This window comes from Xiphophorus couchianus, chromosome 19 (assembly GCF_001444195.1).
Source record: "Xiphophorus couchianus chromosome 19, X_couchianus-1.0, whole genome shotgun sequence".
Classification (NCBI taxonomy): domain Eukaryota; kingdom Metazoa; phylum Chordata; class Actinopteri; order Cyprinodontiformes; family Poeciliidae; genus Xiphophorus; species Xiphophorus couchianus.
The window spans coordinates 16,637,153-16,658,798 of NC_040246.1; the positions used below are offsets into that span (position 1 = coordinate 16,637,153).

Consider the following 21,646-nt stretch of genomic DNA (forward strand, 5'->3'; position numbering starts at 1 on the left):
GGGAAAGTACAGATATAAGGGTAAATGTGCTGATTTGATGTTGATGTTGCTCTGAGATGGATTACAGCCCCTTCAGCTGCAGACACTCAGCAGTTGATCTAAGCACGCCAAGGATCAGGATGTCACGGTCGGAATAGTTGTACATGCTGTAATGCAAAAATGGATTTAAAGATGCGTATTGTGCAGTTTTTAGCAGGAAGGTGTTAAGATAAAGCGCTGCTCAGTTGGGTTCATCAAGTTCAACTCTCATATTTGAACACTTCTGAGCAAACATGATTTAAAGTAGAAGGAGAATGCTGGCTAAATATTTATTTCAGTCTAAAAAGTATTTCTGGGGAATTCTAGTGGATTGAAAAAGGAGCACCTCCAAAAACCTCAGGTTCTTTTCTTCTGATGAGGTTTTATTAATTAACTGACATGCTGTTATCAAATTAAAATAATCTTTTCAATTAAGCTGTTTTAGCTTGAGTTCCAGGCTGGATTCATAGATGTTTTTAACAGAAAAAGATCATTATGATTGTATTTATGGTAGAGATATTTTCAGGTCTTCGATCATTAATTAAAACAACCACAAATAAGAATGAGTTATCGAAAAGACAGTATGGAAGGGAATTTCTTAATGTGTAATGTAATGTTGTTTTTTTTGCACAGTAAAATAATCTGGGGTAATTTCCAGAAGCAAGATTAAGTTGGATAGCTGTGTGATCTCTAATTTCTCTAATGGCACTGTATCAAGAAATGTTCATCAATAAGTGCTAGAACCAAATGGACAAGAGATTACTTTGTATTACTTTTCTTCTCTGCAATGTTGAATTGGATAAACATATGCAGGATTAAGAGAACAAGAAAAGGGTTACACATTATTTCAAGAATTTCCATTCTGGCAAAAATAAATTTCCCTTTTCCCAAGATAAAAATTGAGAAGAAAAAATATCTAGCCTGAGTTATTTGCATCATCTTTATTACAGAAATATTTAGTCTTCTTTGAAAATACAACAGCACAAAAAAGACTCCTATTTTGGTAATCATACACAGAAGTTTCAAGCATAAACAAAATATCTTCACTCCTCTAAAATACCAATAAATTGTAAAGTATCTCAAAAGCACAGTGTTCAAATAGCTACACATATAATAAATGCACAAAAATTGCTTTCAACGAAATGTAATTTAAAAGGATTGCAGTTTTACACATACATAGTATTCAATATATTTTAGTGCTAACACAGTGTTCTTTTGTTGAAGGGAATGTATAGGAGAGTAAGTCCTTCTAAGTGCTACATTTTTTATAGAATAATGTCAATAAACAAAAACAATGACACCACAAAGACAAACATCAAGACAGCAAGTACAAATTTCATAGAAACGAACACGTGCATCCAATCAGAACAATCTTTCGTAGTATGCAACTTAAAACTAGGGAAGGAAAGATGGATAGCATGCGCTTTGAAAAAGCTACAGGCTGAGCAGTGAGGTCTTAAAAGAATTACCAAAACAAAATTGGTAATCCAGGGCTACATTACTGTGACTCAATGAGCCAACATCTTATTGATTTTTACTACACTTTTCACTTTCTGCTGCCTCATGAAAAAGTATACATTATACAAAACTAAACAACTAAGATAGCACACATTGATTTGCAACAGTTGAAGCAGAGAGAAGAGCAAAAATTACCAAATGAACATATTGTTGGTGTGGTGAAGAAATTTCAAAGCTTGGTTTGTTATTATGGCATTTGTCGCATGACATCATTGTTTTCTTCATAGAAAGTAAGGAGGTGACAAGAGTAAACTCAAACTTCTATTAACACTAGACTGATAACTACAGCATAGATGTTGGAGAAAAAACTAGATCGTTACATCTAGAAAAACTGGGTCCATGTCATCCCTGCAAGTGTTAACAGATACATCAAAATACAAAAGCCACAAGCGCAGACAGAGGATCTGCAGCTGTGCCATTGGGAAATACTGTGAAAAACATATTTTCCACATATATTTTTTTTCTTTCCTGAGAGATTAGAACATCTTACAGCAACACAACAAAATATTCAATCTTATTTCATTGGTTATCACATCTATAAGTAGCACAGCTTATGTCACATGATATACTGTGTTGTCAAAAAGTATTTACCCTCTTATAGATTTAAACTGTGTGCCTTTTTAAGCCAGGTTCTATGATTGTTTGAATCTACCTAGTGATTCTGTCACTGGTAACATTTACAGCAATTGGCAATTATTTTTACATCACTGTGCAGAAATTATAACACTCTTCTTTGAAAATAGCCCCTGTAACATGGGGGTTCAGCTTAGATAACTGTGTTCCTAAATGCTGTTTTTAACATTGTTGGTTGAAAACTGTTTTCCATTTGAAAATCAGTCTTATAATTGGAAATATGAAAGTGTGAGAAGAAACAAAAACAAAAAATCTGTAAAGGGGGAAATGCTTTTTTGCAGAACTGCAGAACTTGTTACATAACATAAACTATCTACCTTCACTATAAATATTGATCTGATAACCACAGCAGTGAAATAAAATATTGGGACAGACACTAGCTGTGCTGCTGTAAAACAATCTAATTCAGATAGAAAAGATGACTATTTTGTAGACATTGTTTATTTGCTGCCAAGAGTTAGATGGTTGAATCAGATTTCTGGATTACAAGAACAGCACTGCCAAACTGTCAAAAAGACAATTAGTGAAGGTAAAGTGTTTGTAATGCTTCAGTTAGGCCTATTCTCAGCTTTGGTCTATCCTGCAGGCTGGGTAATTTAGCTTATTTTACCAAGCAAAAATACCTGACATGGTGATGAGGTATTGGGATTACTAAACTCTGGCAACTTCATAAGTACTCCTCCTCTTTAGCATCTTTCTGTTTGGCAGTGAAAACTGAAGATGGATCTTCTCTATAATTCAATATTGGCATCACAGTAACACATTGTCCTGTCTCACTTAAAACTAAGAAACATTCTTGATGGTCTTACCCTTTTTATGTTGGCATGCTGACATCCAAAATGGCAATATAAACATCACTGGGAGAAGTGATGTCACATAAAAATCCTTAACCAGCTTTGGAATCTGCCTAACTGTTAAGGACACTGTCTTGCACCCACAACAAGGTTCTTTTCTTGTCTTACGTAAATGGAAACGAGGACTTAACATCAATTATTAAATTAAAGTAAAATACTTGGATATGCATTATACCAGACATTGAATGCAACAAAACATGAAGTCAAAATTTAAAATCCACTGCCAGACAGCCGAGAATTTCATTAAGCACTCATTTGCTGGTTGATTAAGGCACATGCTCAAATTGCCTGAGCAGTATTTAGAAAATAAATCAGGGCTTAAAACACATTAGTACCAGTGATTTCTACATCTTCAAAGTAACTGTTGGCTTGTAGACTCTGAGCAGTTTTTCCAGAGGCAATCATGCTACCTTTGACCATTGTTTCTTAAAGCACAAGATGTCAAGTACTCTGTTTCCCCGTAATGACTTTCACTTGAAAGAACTTGCTTCCTTGTCAAATCTCTGTTGGATATCGCAAATTAATCCCCCTTTTTGAATTTAGAGTTCCCTTAGCTTATTCCTGGACCTTTTCATGGGGATCCTAAAGTGTTCCCAGGTTAGAAAGGACATTCAGTCCCTCCAGAAAGTTCAGGTTCCATTTCAGGGTTCTCTGTTAAACGGACATTCTGGAAAATGTTAAATTTTGGGGGTAAAGATCATAGGAGGTTGGGAATGAAATGGAACAATACTGTTACTACTACAGATTAAGCCACAATTAACCAATCACTCTGATTTACTTTCCGTTCACCACTTGTTAACAAGAAACAAAGATATATGGACCTTCACGCTTACAGAGGTAACCTCCATATGTAGAGAAAACATCATTCTTCATTACCAACATATAAAATTCATCCAGACTGCATTTGAATCTATGATATCTTTACGTTTCAACTGAGTTGCAGGTATTAGCTAGCCATAAGCGAACAGATGGTTTGTAAGCTGGTTTCAACTGCTTTGCTACATCAAACAGCTGTACAAACTGTAACACAGTGAAGTCTCCAAACCTATTTCTACCACACTTCATCTGAAAGTGTCAGCAGAAGTGAAAACCTAATATATTTAAGTCTGATGTTGAATAAAAACTTTGTTGGATTACTTATACAATATGTAAACCCTTTGATTTCTCTTTTTACAGTTCTCAAAGTATCACTTTTATTTAGTACTTATTACTAAGGTTTATAAGGCCTATTATTGTTGTTAAATTTTCAGTATAGTCACAACTACAATGGATGAGAAAAACTCTTCTGTCCTGTAAGGTATTGATGTGCAAGTGTTCAACTAGTTGTTAAAGTTTGATATGTGTGCGTTTTATTTATAAACATCATTTTAAAGGGAATCTCTTTAGTCCACTGCCACCTCCTAAAAAAACACTGATAGCAACATTTCCACCAGGCGGCGGTTCTGGACCAAATTACAGTTGTAACCAGATACTTAAAATCACTGAATAAAAACATAACATTTTGTTCTCACTGATATAAAATCTGACTAAAGTTCTTATTTCAGGTCAGTTAGGGAAAAGCAAAATCATTTTTATTTGTAAGATTTTTGAATTACAAGTAAGATAGTTTAAAGAGGGAATTTATATTTTTCTATTTGTTATAATTACCTTCTTTTAAACCTAACTATGTAAAAATGTTTCTCATGATATTGTGTTGTAATTCTTCATGACAGAACCAATGTAACTGAGCCAAGTTTGTAACCCACTTTGTTCATACACACCTTTTCAACCACTTAGAATCTTCTAAGTGGTTGAAATCAAGGCTTTGTAATGAACACTCCAAATCAGTAACTTTATCTACTTAAGACACTTTATGATTAATTTGGCAACATGACTCAGTCATTGCTTCGTTGTCAGGCCCATTTGCACCCAAACCTTAACTTCCTGACTGATGTTTTGAGATTTTGAATCAATATTCCCACATAATGCTATTTTCCTCCCCTTCTATTCCCTCGTTTCTTCCAAATGTAATAATCGACATTTTAATCATTGGGCATCTTTCCATTTAGTGTTCATCAGACAAAAGCACATCTCCACTAATTAAGATTTTTGTCCCTGAGTGTATTTGCACACTGTGAACTTTTTTATTTTGCTTTTTGAGTTTTGACTTCTTCCTCTCTGAGTAGCCTCGCAGCCCATGGAGTAAAAGATGAGTTTCATTGTGGAAAAACCACTATTAGCTACTTTAGTCACCATATTTACAAAATGTGTTCTACGTTTGATTCAAACATTTAGCACCACAATATGTTTTCCTCTGGGAACAGCATAATGGCTGGACATCCATGGTGTTTATACTTACATAATTGTTTCAATCTGTTTTCTACAACATGACATCTTCAAGAATCTCAAAATTGTACCCATGGAAGGACCAAACTTAGGAACATCCACAGTTCTCTTATTAATATCTTGGCTTACTAATGTACTTACAAGATATTAGTAAATACTCTCTTACTAATATCTCGACTGATTTATGTTGGCAAAAATAAATCTGCCAAACTAAATCTTGGCTAATTTATTTTGACACTGTGTTTGAGATGTTGCCTTGACACACATCCTCATGTGTTTTTCTGTTTAATTCAAATGTTTTACATTAAGAAATCAGAAGCTTAGGATGCCTTGACCCCATGCTCTCAGGGTGTACATGAGGGAGTTTTCCTTTCCATTTTCCCCACATGTATGAGTGATTTCTGCAAAGTTAACAACTTGAAGCAATTGCCTAGGTTTCCTTTCATAGAAAATGTTTTACCAATTGACCTAATAAACTGAACTTTACTGCTTTGTTTTTGTAGGATCAAACAGTTATTGTAGTTAACTTTAAATCTGTCTATGTGATGGAGTGATTTGACTTTATATTTCTGTCAATCAATGGGATTTGTCTATTTTGTAAAGTGCTTTGACATGGCATATGTTGTGAATCAACATTATAGAACTGGTGCTATGTTGGTGCTATATATCTAAACTGATCAAAAACAAGAAAATTTGGTGTTAATGTGAGACAGTGAGAAAAAATTATTATATGTCATTTATCACATCTATCAATTATCTGTACCCACCTATCCTTGCAGGATCTGGGGGTGCCTACCTCCAGCAGTCATCAAGCTGGATTGATAGCCTGGGGGGAGTACACCCTGGAAAAAGTCACCAGTCCATCACAGGGCAACACAGAGACGAACAGGACAAATAACACACAGACATATACATTTATAGAGGCTATTTAGAGTAACCAATTCACCAAAAAGTCATGTTTTTGGAATGTGCGGGGAATCTGGAGTACCCGGGGAGAACCCATCCATGCACAGGGAGAACATGCAAACTCCATGCATAAAAAAAAAACTGAGACTGGGCATCAAAACCTGTGTTATAGTGTTAACAACTGTGCCACCATGCAGCTTCATTTCATAAAATGTATGTAAATATTTGGGCTAAACTTTATATCAATATATATTGTCTGAGTGTGTTTACACATTATTTGAAAAAATTATCAGCTATTTGTGATTATTGTAGTACTTTTTCTTGGAATGCTCATTCCCATAAACTGCGCAGCTCACCTGATATCATAAACATCTGATTACCTCATCTTTCTGCTGATTGGTTCCAAGCAGATTGTGGACAGCCATTTTTCTAAGAGCTTTTGTAAACTTAGTAAAGGTGAAGAGAAAACGCCTCTTTGAACCTGAGGGGAACTGCAGAGCACTATACCCTGCAGCATTTCAGTTATCCTGGTTTATGCTGTATTTCATATGATTACATCATAATATATCTTTAAAAAAGATTTAATGAAAATTCTCTGTGATTCTCTCTAAACTTATTTAGAAATGTGTATCTATACTGGCCGAAAACTGTGTCCAGTAATGAGAGAAGGTAGATTTATGTAACCAAAGCAGCTGTAATTAAGCGTTGTTGTCCTGAATGTGTGACGTGTTGTTGTGCTGGGCCCTTGCTGTTCATTTAGATGGATCCAGGTCTTTGATTACTTTTTCTCTATTCAGGTAAGTGGCCCAATAGACTAGGTTGAAGGTGCCAAACAACACAGGGAACATAATACGGGAGATGCGGTCGATTATGCTGACGCTGTTGAAGGTTTTCTTGTTCTGCTCGGGCTTCATCTTGTTGGGCTCGTTCAGAGTGCACTTGGAGATGGTGGGCAGCGTTGAGTCTTTAGTGATGTTGGGCTTGTAGTTTGCCACAGCTACAGCGTAGGTGTTCTTCTCCTTCTTGACAGTCGCTTCCTTTTTTAGCAGGTAGATTAAAACAGTTGAAGAAATTTAAAACTATGAAAAAAAGGTATGTTACTTATTTATTAATGAATGCAATAGATTGGAATTGATTTTTTTGTCTTGATTTGATCTTTTTTCCAGTTCAATCAGAATGTAATCTTCTAGTTTAATGGTGTAAAACTAGGAGATTAAGTTGCATAACTAAAAAATGGAAACCAAAATGAAGCACTTCTAAAATATTTGTAAAAGGAGTTTTGGTGAGGATACCTCCACACGTAAAATTTAAAAAGGGTACATCAATGCAATCACATGAAATTTGATTGCATTTCGGTTGATTATTGTTGCCTAGTATTTTGAAATTGATTTCTCCTAATTAAAGCTCAGATGTTTAGTTTGGTTATTGAAGTGATAGTGAACACCATGGAAAAATAGAAAAAGGCCTGGAAAGGTCGGGGAAGAATTTGAAATGAATAATTCCTCTCTCCAGAAAAAAAGGTTTGCAAGTAATGGACATTTAAAGCATCTACCAACATGCTGAGATGTGTTTTCAAGAAAGCTCAACCCAATAACAGTCTGCAAGATGTGAAAGCGGCAATATTATGTACTTTCCGGGCATATATTGCTATTTTATAGCACAATCAAGTAATTGTCCTACCCTTAGATGTTATAAAAATGCTGTAAATATCAAAGATAATTTAATAGAAATTTGACTTTGAAATTTGACACCTTGAAATTGGACACCTGTCTCTTTAAAAATCTCCTACCTACTATCTGTGATTGAATCTGACTATAATATGGGTGAAATAACACATGACATTTAATGGGGTGTCCACAATTTTTTCATATGAATGCACTTACCTTGTCATTGACAATACTTTTTCCATCCCAAGCCCAGCCTCGCTTGGTGAAGTAGTTAACAGTGGCAAACTCAATGAGAGCAGAAAAGACAAATGCATAGCAGACTGCAATGAACCAGTCCATGGCAGTAGCGTAGGCCACCTTTGGCAGAGAGTTACGGGCACTAATACTCAGGGTCGTCATTGTGAGAACTGTGGTTACTCCTGAAAAGAAACATAAAATGAACCGAGTATTTTATTATATGCTCTCTGGCAAATGCACCCAGAAAATATAGACCCCAAATTCCAACACAGAAGACCCAGAGTGTTTCTAAATTTCTGTAACCAAACACCAACATATCATCTATTTCATGTTTCTTTCTTACAGTGTATAATGTGTAATGTTTCACAGCTGCAACATTGTTTCTGTGCTGCTGCCCATGTTGGCCAGGAAACTTTTGGAAAACAAGATCTTTGATTCTAAGAAGAGTTTAATTCACTAAATAAGGGTTTAAACATATAAACAAATAACTGAACTAAGACCCATAACAGACAGACACATCTGATCAGGGAGTACTTTGGGAAATCATTTAGAGGTGAAGTTAGTGGTGTGCTGCAGATCAAATTGTCATTCTCCCTGATCTTAACCCTCCTGTTATGTTCCGGGTCAAACTGACCCGTTTTAAAGTTTAAAAATAAAAAAAAAATAGTTGGTAGTGTTTTTTTTTGCATGAAACTTTTTCTATTTGTCTTAATAGGTGCACTCTACATATAAATTGAAAATGTATTCATTTTACACATTTGCACCAACCCCTAGGTCTACATTTTACATAGATACTGTTCGGGTCAATTTGACCCGGCAGTCAGGTTAAAGTGCAAAAAAAGATTTAAAAAATGTCCAATTCTATATGTTTCCTTGCAGCTATGAACCATATTTCACCACACACACGCAAACACACGCCAACACACCCCCACGCCTCCACCCCCACACACAGAGATATTTATATTGGAATGTGGATGTAGTTATTTTATACAAAGATAGTTTACATCCATAAAATTTTAAAATATTAAGTGGAAAATTGAGATTTCCACAACAGAACTGAGCTAACACTCAAACCTTTATCTGAATAGTTGGTGTTGAGATTCAGACAACGACTGCAGCTGCTGCTGTTCTGCTTTCCTGCTGTGCACACTCTTTTTGTAGACACGATTGTAAAGGGTTTTAATGTGCTTTCTCTTTTATGTTCACTCTGAATATAACCATGCACATTAAAATTTTTAGGAAGAAATTGAATAGGGTTTAAGCCTCTACATCTCCTTTGCTTTTGATTCACTATCACCAAGATTTGTGAAGCAATACTGACATTAAGATCTTGAATTAATCTGATTCTGACATTTATTTATTTTTTTCACCTCTTTTGATGGTCAGGATCTCCAAAGTGTTTGCAATCTTGAAATCCTTTATTTCACTTAAATAACAGATTCAAAGTCTCAAATACTCACCAAACACAGTTCTAGCAGGCACTGATTCCCGGTTGAGCCAGAAGGAAACCTGGGATAGGATAACTGTCATGATGCAGGGCAAATACGTCTGGATCACAAAGTATCCAATCTTCCTCTTTAAGTGAAAATGAGCCGTCATCACTGTGTATTCACCTGAGAGTCATAGGAACAGGTTCACTTTACATAATAATATATTCATGTGAAGAACAAAGAGGAAAATCATGCAGAGGATAGTTATCGTTTATTTATTATCACCTGGTTTTGATTTACTTGTATTCACAAGAATACAAATGTTGTATTTGATCTTTACTCGTTGGAGTGTTTGCTGCATTTATAACTACGGTTTGCAGAAAACTATTTTCTGCCTGCTGAGTTAAATACATATTGGGATTATCTCCAGCCTTCATTCTTCTTGTTTGCTACAACACTTGAAAAGAAGTCGATTTAATCCCATTGAAGGAAAGTGGCTAAAAGAAAACACTTCAGTAACTGTGAAATCTGAAATCGAAACACCTCCAACGCAAATGAAGATATGGTATGAAGATCGCTTCTCCTCCCACCATGTGGTCCACCCACACTGGCTGGTGGATGAGTATATAAAATATTTGGAACATAAAACTGCATGAAATGAATACCAACGATGAACTGGTGAATAAATTACACTGCCAAAAGCATAAAATTTTGATTAAAGAACTTTTCTGAATTGCATTATTTACATGAATTTGTAATGTATAAAAGACCAGACCATAAAAGATCAGATTATGAGTTCACAGTACTACAGAAACCAATGTAGGAATCACCAGTTTGAGTGTTTTTGATAGTCTTTGTTTGTCTGATTATGTGCCTACCAGTGCTGGATTTAATGGTCTCCTTTCCAACAGTCTGTCCAACCAAGTCATACTGGTTGAGCCTCGACCCATCATCTGCTACATCTACTGACTGGGAGGCATTTCTTGTCCAGATGTAAGTTACCTCTGTCTTTGTGTAGGCATCTGATGCAGAGATAATACAAACCGAAACCAATTAGAAATGACCGTGGTGATTAGTCATTTCTAATCACCATGGCTAAAGACTGAAAATCCATTCATCCTTCTGTCTATCCATTTTTTATATGAGTTTGATTCTGCAGATTTTAACACTTACAGCTGCCAAACTTAAGAGGACATGAATGTGAGTCCATGGGGAAGTCCTCCAGATGCATGGGACACTCAGCTTGAACTGTTAACCTGGCAAAAAACATAAATATCTTCATAAAGCATGTTTGGAAGTTTGTGTCATACACCAGAAGACCTGTATCCTAATGTCATTGGGTATCATAATGAAATTGCAACTGACTAACTGTAGAAAAGATTGCAGTGTCATGTAGATATGTAAACATTTTATGAAGTACAGTACAACTATGAGTCCATAAAGATAACTAAATATAACTTCAAAATTGGTTATGTTTTAACAAGATGTTGTCGTTGTGGAGCCCAGACTGTTATAAACATCTGCAGTTGCTGGGCAACAAGCAAATTAGGTGGAAGTCAACTGAAGTGAAGCTACAAGCTGATGGGTGAAGTCCTTAAATTAGCTCTATCAGACTGAAAGAACCCAGATCTGTTGCCACCTTTAAGGTCAGTAGATGCCTTTGGCAAACAGATGGAGTCTGTCTGAGCAAACAACCCATACTCACTGGGATACTTCCTGCAAGATCAACAAGCAAGATTGTGCTTTTAGTGCATAAAACTATGATTAAGGAAATCCATTTTGATAAAATATATTTATGCTTTATGGATCAGAAACTACACCAAAGTTTAATATATATATATATATATATATATATATATATAGTGACCACTTCCAACCTTCTATGGACTGAATATCTAGGCTGGGATTCTTCTACAACAAAAGGACCAGGACATGTTTTAGTCATTATGTTAAAATGAACTGTACACATGGAGGATTTGGAGTCAAATGTGAGGACATTGGTCCAACAAACTCAGTCAAGAACAGGACAATGACCCTACACACAGCAGTAAATCAACAGCAGACTCGCCAAAAAAGTATTAAAGGCACTGAAATGCCCCAGTCAAATAATGTAAGTGTAAATACCATGCACTTTCACTAATTTCAATCTGAACACAGTCAAAAATCTGAATTTTTTTCCCGGTGAAATTGTGTCAGAGAGCTAAGATGACAAAACAATTCTTGAAAATATTTTCCACAGAAAAGATGTCTGTTGCATTGTGGTCTCAAATCTCCCTTAGCATTTGGAATTAGTACATTAATGCACCAGGGAAGAATAATCTGAAAACACAAAAAGCAGCAATAAATGTCAAGGTTGTAGGAGACTGACTTTAATGTAGAAGCAGCTCACCACCAGCTCACCACCAACACTCCATCAAAGACAATTCTGCCCTAAGGAAGCAAGTTGAAGCTTGTAACTTGACATTGGTGTCTTCAAATAGAAAAACAGAGGTGAAAAGCCAGGTACCTCATAGTGTAGAGCAGCGTTCCATTCTCCATGATCCTCAGAAGTTTGTTGGGCATGGTCATGTTGTGGGCCACAGATTTCTTGCCATTATGAAAGAATGTGTCAGGGGTCCAAATCTTACTGGCCATCAGATTGTTGAGAGGAAGGATCTCCATTGGTCCATGGAACTTCAGCCGTTCGTCCAACCAGCTTTGACGGAAGAAGACATCCACTGTGTATTCCTGAAAGAAGGGCAGAGGCAATTGGGTTTTACTGAGGCACAATATTCTAAGAGACCAACAAAGGAAGACCTGCATAATTAAACAGTTTAGCAAAAGTAGTGAAATGTCAAGAAGCCTGACAAACATGCTGTATCTCATTCAGTATAAACTCAAAGGTTTGTAACTATGTCCCTAAAAACAATCTAACATTTTTTATATTTTTTCAACAGTTATGCAAAAAAATGTTTAGTAACAGGTTACATGGACTTTTATAACCTTTTAGAATTTATAGATGGTCCATTTGGACCCAAAATAACAAACTACACCCTGATCTTATAATGTTGATAATGTCCTTCAGAACTCAGTCCAGTTCTGTCATGACTGAGCTTATTGTGAGATCGCAGCTTGACGCCGTGTGACACCTGGGTGGGTCCAGCCACATCTGTCAGTGTCAGATCCAGCTGTTGCCTGAGGCGAGTGCCATCCCAGGTTTACATCAAAATCACAGAGACCTTCCCCTCCATCTAAGTGGAAGCATCTCCAGTTTGCTCCGTTTCCTCTTATTAGTCCACAGTACTTCAGCAGGAACTAAATTTGTTTTCAAATGGGTCCATCAGATCCGGCAGTAACTTTCAGAGACAAACTTTGGTACAAAACTGTCTGCACAGTGAGAGGTTTTGGTTATTTTTTGCAGCTTTGAGAGTCTCGATTTTAAAATATTACCTTACATTTTTGACTTTTTCTTTCATACATGGTTGTGTACTACTAGTTCTCCAGTCTGAAATAATACTACAAATGAGGTTTTAATGGAAAATTTAGTTAATATGGTATTACACAGTTGGCAAAGTATCTATTATCATCAGATAAACAAGATTTTGCCTCTAACCCGTCTGCTACCAATTCAAATCCTGAAGGCCTTTTTTTTTCTTAGAGATGACCGAGCATGTTCACAGTTGTTCACTGAGATGAAAAAATATCCACCAACCACACAGCTCTCCTCTCTTCAGTGTATATATTGTAAGTATACTGTACATGTAACATGCATTGTTTTCCACAAAGCCTTAGCTATGTAATTAGCAGAGGCATCCCCGTGTCAGTGAGAAAATGCAGCAATTTCCTGGTTAGCTTTCCAAAGCAACTCTGCATGTCTGCTTTTTGATGAGCTCAAATAAACCAGCGAAGACAAACATCCACAAACAATCATGCAGAAAGATCAGCGGGGGAGCATCCAATCTGAAGGATGTGTATCAGAGCGCAACTATCAGAGACACAGAGAGGAAATACACACAGTGGTGAAGTGCAATTATCTGCTGCAATTTTGATGGAGACATGGGCATGTATTAAATATGAGACACTCTTCTTCCTTTGAAGGTGCAGTCTTGAACACAGCCACTTCCATCTTTGTGCTCTGTGTCACTTAAATATTTGAGGAGAACCAGGTGGGCTCAGAGAATGGGCTCAGATTGTAGTGGAAAGCAAAAAGAAAGGCTTTTAAGGCAGGGAGGATGGCTTTTATACATTTTTATGAAATGGAGCTGCAAAGTGAAGGGTCTCCCTGACTTGAAGCCAAATAACTTTCAGCAGTAGTATGAAATCATGTTATCAGTCAAGTCACAAAAACTTAAAATCACTGCTAGAATCTGAATCTAAGATACGTCATGTTGTCACTTGTGAAAATGCACCAATTCTTACATTTCATTCCAGGAAGCCAGTCAAAGATGTTGGGATGAGTGAAACTTTGTGAATAAAATCTATATCCCTAAAATTCTAAGTCTCTGAGGAGCAAAGATCTTCGGTGGGCTTTGATATACAGTACAGAATATCAAAAAACCATTTGAGAAATTTGAATGAAATGCTGCATCCGACTGGAAACAAATCCCTTCGTTTGTGTCAGGCTTAGATGAAACCACGCAGCAGGTTTGGAGCTGGTAAACAATAATGACCGGCCATATATTAATATATGACAGATCAGCAGCTGTGTATCAGAGCTGGATGGAGGTGGATGTTCAGATATCATTTTAATAACACACGCTAACCTTTGCCATGTCGGCGCTCTTCTGATTGGATTGGCTGAGTTTCCAATGGCAACAGGACCAGCAGTACAGACAGCTACCTCTCTCTATGTCTGTGTTTCAGTCTGGGAGATTTTATCTGAATGTGAATAATCACATCCAAACTGGCTCAGGAAGACTGGCGGGAGATTTATAGCGGATTATTTGAACCAAAAGCAGAATTTCTAGATAAACAACAGCTTGTGTTGATTGTGGTAAGACGGTTCTAATAAAGGACACAAATACTATTCATGGACTGCACCACAGAGACAATTAACAGTTTGCTTAGGCTGTTAACTCTGCTTGGGCACACCGTTTAGTTTTATACCTGTAACTATTTTTGTGATGATTAAAAGTGAAAGAAAAAAACCTATGCGTTTCAAAGTACAATAATAGTGTTGAAAGACTTACCATATCTGTGTCAGACACTGGTCCAAAACTGGTCACATAGACGTTTGTCTTTACTTCTGTCACTCGGTCTGGAAAGGGGAAATAATTGAAAATTCTCAGACAACAAAGTTTCAAAGGTTTTCAGCCACCCATACATCATGCACTCAACAGCTTGAGCAGAAATAAACCTCCCAAGACAACACAAAAGACGTAGTTGTAATTTTCTAAATAATGAAGCCATAAGCTTGACGCTCTCCGTCTTTCCCATTCGGTCCACTTGATGACGAAAACGACAAAACCAAAAAAAAGGGATTGGATCCTCTTAATATGGTTTACTTCAGAAATAATAATAAAAACGGTACAAAGGTTACCTTTCCACGAAAAATAAAGAGAAACAACAATTTAAAAGGAAAGAGAGTGAGGTCAAAAAACTGTGTGGCTCCACTCCAACTGCCCAACTGACTCTGGCTAGCCACACCCTAAAATCCTTAATTCCAATTAGATATGCAAATTTTCAAGACTTTAGTGTAGTCAAATATAGTAAATTACTATGCAATAGATTTAACTAGTTATCATTTTTATCCAAATAAACAAATTATAATAAGAAATATGAACATAACTTATCCTAAAGTCTGAATGAACAAAAACTGAATTTAGGCTTCTACAGTAGTCTAAATTGTTCAACAAGTCAACAAAACTCATGCATTTTTGTCAGGCAAATTCCCAGGCACCCTGAATATACTTGAAGTATTAAAGAGATGGAACTGCTCCACAGATAAGGCCAGGATTGTTTCTTTTGAATCTGAGCTAAGACTCAGTGGGACTCTCCTCTCTATTTCATTGGATTGTTAGTCACTTTTATAAACTTGTGTGACATTTTATTACATCTATAACCTTGTTAGGAGAAATTTCAGTTGCCAAAATTAAATAAATCTTTTAAGGATCACAGCATAAGAAGAGTTTTATTACTGCAATCAGTTCACAGTGGTGCTTAAGGTGACATTAAGACTCCAACAGTCTGAATAAAATCAGATTGATGGTCCAATCACACTGCTTTGATTTTTTTTTAAACAAAATTGTATGTTTAGATGTTATAACACGAACAGTCTTTCACAGTTATTTATTTTCTTGCCAGAATGTCAATGTCATACAGTGATAATTTACTTATATCCCTTACATTTTTTCATGTTAGTACCATCAGCGTTTATGTATTGTGTTAGGATTGCAGGTAATAAACTAACAGAATGGAGTGGATCATTTTAAATTGGAAGTAAATTCTACATGTTTTTCTTTTTTTTTCAAAATTAAATCTAAAATGTGGTGTGCAAATGAAATTTTCAGCCTTTTCTGTTATACCCCAAGCTAAAATCCAGTGTTATCATTTGTCTTTACATGTTACCTAATGGTTAAACTGTTGCCTTCATGCATTAAATCCAATTTTCTTTGCCTTCAGAGAGAAGGCAATGATCCCCATTCATCCCTGTTTTTCTGTTTTTCTGTTTCCGGAGCATCAAATCTTAGACATCGAGTCCAATAAGAGAAACTGTTCAAACCAAATGAGCTCAATCATTCCAGGCCCAAAGTCCACCAGCCTCAGTGAATGTGTTTTATTATTTCCAACCCAGACTGATATTCTCACTGAACAAATTATTCAGATTTGAGATACACAGAAGCATAGCTCATTACACTCAAAGCTGCAGAGAGCCCAATAGGTTCACCTGCAGGCAGATTTATTTTTAAAATGCTGTCTTTAAAGAGCTGACAGGGGCATAAAGGCATTTTCTGACGGTATCGCAGATCCTTTCATTGTAGCGCAAAGGAGGATGAACTGCAGCCTGCTCTTCCACCACACAACAGGAATCCTCTCATAATTTACATTTTCGTCTAAAATATAAAAGCTCCTTTTTTTCCCCAGTGACTGACACCGGTAGATTCAAAATACTGTTTCTGATCTGTATTACAAATTTGATCTTAGTATCAGATTATTTGAATATTGAGTGTTGTACTAGGGAGAGCTTGAGAGCTAGAAGCAGACTTTGATTCTTCATAAATAATATTGCTCTTATTAAAGCACCACTGAGTGTTCTTCACTGTGGACTTAATCTCAGTTACTTAACAAAGATACAAAATCCATCTCAACTGAAATTGTTGCATCAGAGGTGATATAGTCATGAAAAAATAAATAATTGTTTGGCATTTAATGACTCATTTTTTCAGGATACAATTGTAATATCTTTGTCACCATTTGTGAAACAAAAGAACTGAGTGCAAAAACAGATGTATTGTACATTTTCTCCAAAGAGGAGTCATATTAACTTGAAAGTTCTCCAGTTTCCGTCTGTGTTGCTTTGATTTGATACTTGCTTCAGTTGCCTGCGTCTTACCTCCAAGGCCAGGTCTGAGTCTGTTGTCATACCCATCTAGGAGACTGTCCAGGATTTTGGTGAATGTTGCAATGTCTTTGGAGTTCTGTGTTGAATTACCGACTGCTCTCAACCTAAATGGGAGAAACATATCTTTATGCATAAGAAAGTCTCAAACGTTTTAACAGGATTCTGTAAACACAACTTTAACAGCCAAAATGTCAAATGTCCTGTTGCTGAAGCTGTCAAAGTGAGAAAACGTTGGATGTTGGTAAAATAATTTGTTTCGGAATTTGATGTGACAGGTCATGCACCCTTTGACATTTCACCTGCTGAAAGGGCAAATATTTATACACTAATAATCTGATGTAAAAAGGTATTTCATATTTTATAAACACACTGATATAAACACATTTCCTGACTCTTCTTACCAAAATGCAATGCACTCAGGCAGAAATTTCACAAAGCATGGTGTCCTATAAACATTTATATCTGGCTGTAATTGTTGATGAGGAAGAGCAACATTGACGCCTCAACATTTTAAATAAATCCATTAGATATTGATGTTTTTTGTACATCAATATTATTGAAAGTGCTATAGTACAGTATTTCTGTACTATAGTGTCCTCTAAACTCTGACTCCACCTGTTCAAACAGATTTTCCACCTTAATCTTCACAGAAACAATTGGCATCAATTTTAAAATAATTCTAGGAAGGAAGAGGGGTTTAATGTTACTCTGTAATAAGCAGGAGTCTCTGAATCAAAGGTAGGTTACTTAGCAACTCTTTGGTACATAAGGACCAAAGATAAAAATGCGAGTTTTTATTAATTAAACCTACCCAATCCTTCCTCATTTTAACATATTAAGTTGAAATGGAGTCTAACCCTAGAAATAAAGGTAACACAGATCTGACGTATTTGTTATTACTAAAGCAACCCAAATTATTTCCCTATCACAGTGGATGAAGATGCTTTCATCTAAAAGAAAAACAGTCAGAAGCCTTCCCATGATCTTGTCGATTTGTTCGATCAATATTCTGATTCTACTCATTGTGGAAACCATAGCTGGGTCTTTGAATAGACCCTTGGTGTTCACCCAGTATCAAAATTTGAAAAAAAATTAACAAATCCTGATTCCATAAGAAACAAATTAATGTAAATGGGCTCATAAAGTTATATCTAATGAGAGTTAAATGAGTATAAGGCTCAATAAAGCAATGGTTGTATTCGCCAGGCAATAATACTTAGAAAATATGGGGTTATTCATGTTATCATTTACTCATGATGAGTACTATGCTGCTTTCGATTTGCGAAAGGTTTTCTTATTAATATATATATTTATATCTGTCCGGCTTTCATCTTAAACAATGTAGCTCTGAATGTATCCAATCTGTAAGAAAAAATGAACAAGGTTTCAGTTTGGTGCTGCATAAAGTGCTGACTTTTAGCAAGAAAAGTCCCTTAGATGACGAAATAAGTGGAGAGAATTGGGTAGCAGCTGATACTCTTCACCCCCAAATGGATTTCTCAACTTAGTATTCTTCCATCAAACTTAATGTGCTCAAAGGGAAAGGAGCTCTAATGCAGTTTATATTTAATCAAAACTTGTGACTCAGAAGAGAGTTATATGCTATTTCTTCTGGTGTCATTTTGAATTTTGGCAACAATGGTAACTTCATTGGCCAAAATCCAACCGAAAAGCTGATGCTTTGTCATCACGCTTTGACTTAGAAATGCAGTCGAACTTACACGGTCAAGTTTTCTTTTCAAAGATGAAGAGTGCAGATCAGAATTTTGTAGTTTTTTGAATTTACTGGTGAGGTTAGCCAAAATTTGAGAGGTAGCCTTCCTACAAAATGCTGCCCATATGTAATATTATCAAATCTTGCCCAAAGGAGCACAAACTGATGTGAATGAAAGTTACAACATGAATCTATGTTAGATTGGGTTGTGCTTAGTTTTCTGTAGGCAAGGATGAGAGGAGTAATTTAAATGATTATAAGTACATAATCATTTCATAATTATGATTTTATAATTATTATTAAATTAATTTCTACATCGGATTTTCAAGGTATTGGAAATTATTGTTTAGAAATAGCATGCATCTTTCACTTTTCTTTAGAAAAAAAATAAAAATAAACTGTCGTCTGATTAAACCAGCTCTATTTCCATATTCTCAATTTCCTGGAAGTTTTGAGATTTAATTCTACACATCAAATTCTTCCTGCGCTTTTATTAGATGTTCTGTGATTTGAGCTTCATTGTGACGGTTCTCTGAGATTACAGAGTCATTTTCTAATAACTCAAGGCGCTCTGAGCGCACGGAGAAACTAAAAAAAAAACAACCATATTCAACTGTGTAAGAAACCACGTCCTTTACCTTGCTATAACTGAAACGCTCCTGTGCGCAACATGCAGGCAAAAATCCATTCAGATGAATTAAAAACGCTCAATAGGTTACCGTCAGAAACTTACCGTGTTTGCCACAGAACGATGAAGCAGACCAGCACAGACAGAGGACGCGAGCTTCTTTCTCTTCTCATGACTGGAGCCTGAAAATCAGAAAAAGCTTCAGAGCGCGTTTAGATCTCCTAAACCCGCTTCATTTCCACTCAACATTTCGAAACACAGCGCAGCTCTGCCAGAAACCGAAAGCCTACCTGAAGCTCGACAGGTGTGCCCGCCGTTGCTAAGGGAAACCGTGATGCGCGCAGCGGAGATGTGAGGAGGTCTGAAGGCGGTCAGAGAGCTTCCATCCTGCCAGACTCTCCTCCAAACAACCAAAGCTGAAAACAAAAACTGCGCGGGGAGAGAGGCTCCCTGCTGAGGCGGACGAAGTCTGTGCGTGAGAGCGCGCGGCTGCGCACGGTGAACAACCTCTGCTCTGACGAAGCCCATTCAGCATTAGGGAAAGCGCTCTAATGCATCTGAGCTCATTCTTTTCCGCAAATATCATCAGAACCAAAGAGGGCAATACAAATGATTTTAGAAAAAAGGGGAAATTGATTGTTATTATGACTTCCGTAAATAAAGAAAAAAAGAAACTCGGATTGAACAGGACAGGAGGCTAAAAATCAAACATCCATCACACGTTAGCCTGATATTCTCATGATGAAAGTAACTCCCAACTGTAACTTCTTACTCATCCTGAATGAGTCATATTATCCTCCCCATGGTAAAATGATGACCATGGAGTTACTCATTATACAGATGGATTACATCACCTTTGCATTGCAGGATCTGTCTATCCTGCAGGATCTGTCTATCCTGCAATGCTGCACTTAAAATGAAATATTACTCTGATTACTTACTTTGCAGAGGGTTTATATATTTTTCTAAATATTTTAAAATAACAATAATGTAGATCAGGGATCTTCATCTCATAGATGATTTCCTGTCCAAGGAATGATTTGTGTGGTCACATCTACATTTGAAAATTTGTGCAGGGATATTGGATCTTAGCCCAATAAGGCCCTTATGTCATTCTAGCAGTGTGAGATCTTGAAGTTTGTAGCTGCATCCATAAGCAGATTATGGTAGCATCATGTCGAGAAGGTGCAAAAAAAAAAGAATACATGAGAGAGAGAGAAGGAAAAAAAATATGAAAGAGGTTTTCCAAGTTACCTTCCACCTGTTCAGTTTACTCGATTAATGACTAGAGGAAATTTGAACATCTATATGTAAATGGCATCATATAAACAGCTTTCTGTCTTTCTATAAAGAGTCAATGAATGATCCAGTTGAAAGAGTTTCAGTTTCAAAATACCCCCAATTATAATGCAAACTCGTTTTGACTTCAGGACCAGAACAATCCACTGCTATGAGATAAAAACGGTGAACCTGGGAAAGGTCAAATGCTGTGTCATTTAGATAAAGTCAGCTCTGCATCTGTGGCATTTAATAAAAATATTTAAGGTCATAAACTGCAGCTTCATTTCCAAGGAAACAAAGCTCCCTACTCAGTTGTACGGTAGCTGGATAAATAAAAATTGACAAGACATTAAAGCAATAAATAAAGAATGATCAGAGACATTCTAATGTTAGGCTGTGTGTGTTTGAGCATTTGCCTTGTGTTTGTCTCCTTATTATCTGTTTTTCATTACTGAGTCTCTAAAATCTGTTTTCTTTAGTAGCTCCTCAGTACTTTTGATCCTAAGTAATTTTGCTGGTTTCCTTTTTTTCTGGTCCATTTGAAACAATTTGGATAAGTAGTTTTATTCTAGTCACAGCTGCAGGTTTTGGACTAGGTTTAGATTGTTTTTTAATAGAGCTTGTGTTTTAAAAAAATATCAGTTTTTACATCTTAATATATGTAATGATATTTTAGATTCTGTGTGAGACTGATTTGTCACAGAATATAGCAGAGGACAAGCAAGATTCAAATCTAGATACAACAGTAACGGCCTAAAGTGACAGCTTGTAATCATTTCACTGAGCTGAAAATATCTTGTTTTGTAACGCCATCTTGTTTGCAGAACAACAACCAAAATGCTTGTGCAACATATGCAAAAAAATCTGAAAATTTTGGAGCAAACAGGCATCAAAA

The 21,646-nt window shown here is 36.3% G+C and overlaps 1 protein-coding gene across 1 annotated transcript; it reads right to left on the bottom strand.

The window, feature by feature from the left end:
- Positions 1 to 944: 944 nt before the first annotated feature.
- gabra2a (gamma-aminobutyric acid type A receptor subunit alpha2a) lies at positions 945 to 19,998 on the bottom strand. Its single transcript, XM_028001490.1, is given in 11 exon segments — positions 945 to 7,291; positions 8,138 to 8,340; positions 9,619 to 9,771; positions 10,467 to 10,610; positions 10,762 to 10,844; positions 12,095 to 12,315; positions 14,757 to 14,824; positions 17,120 to 17,232; positions 19,576 to 19,652; positions 19,761 to 19,812; positions 19,814 to 19,998. Coding segments are annotated over 11 exon segments (1,584 nt in total). The 3' UTR covers positions 945 to 7,006.
- Positions 19,999 to 21,646: the final 1,648 nt, after the last annotated feature.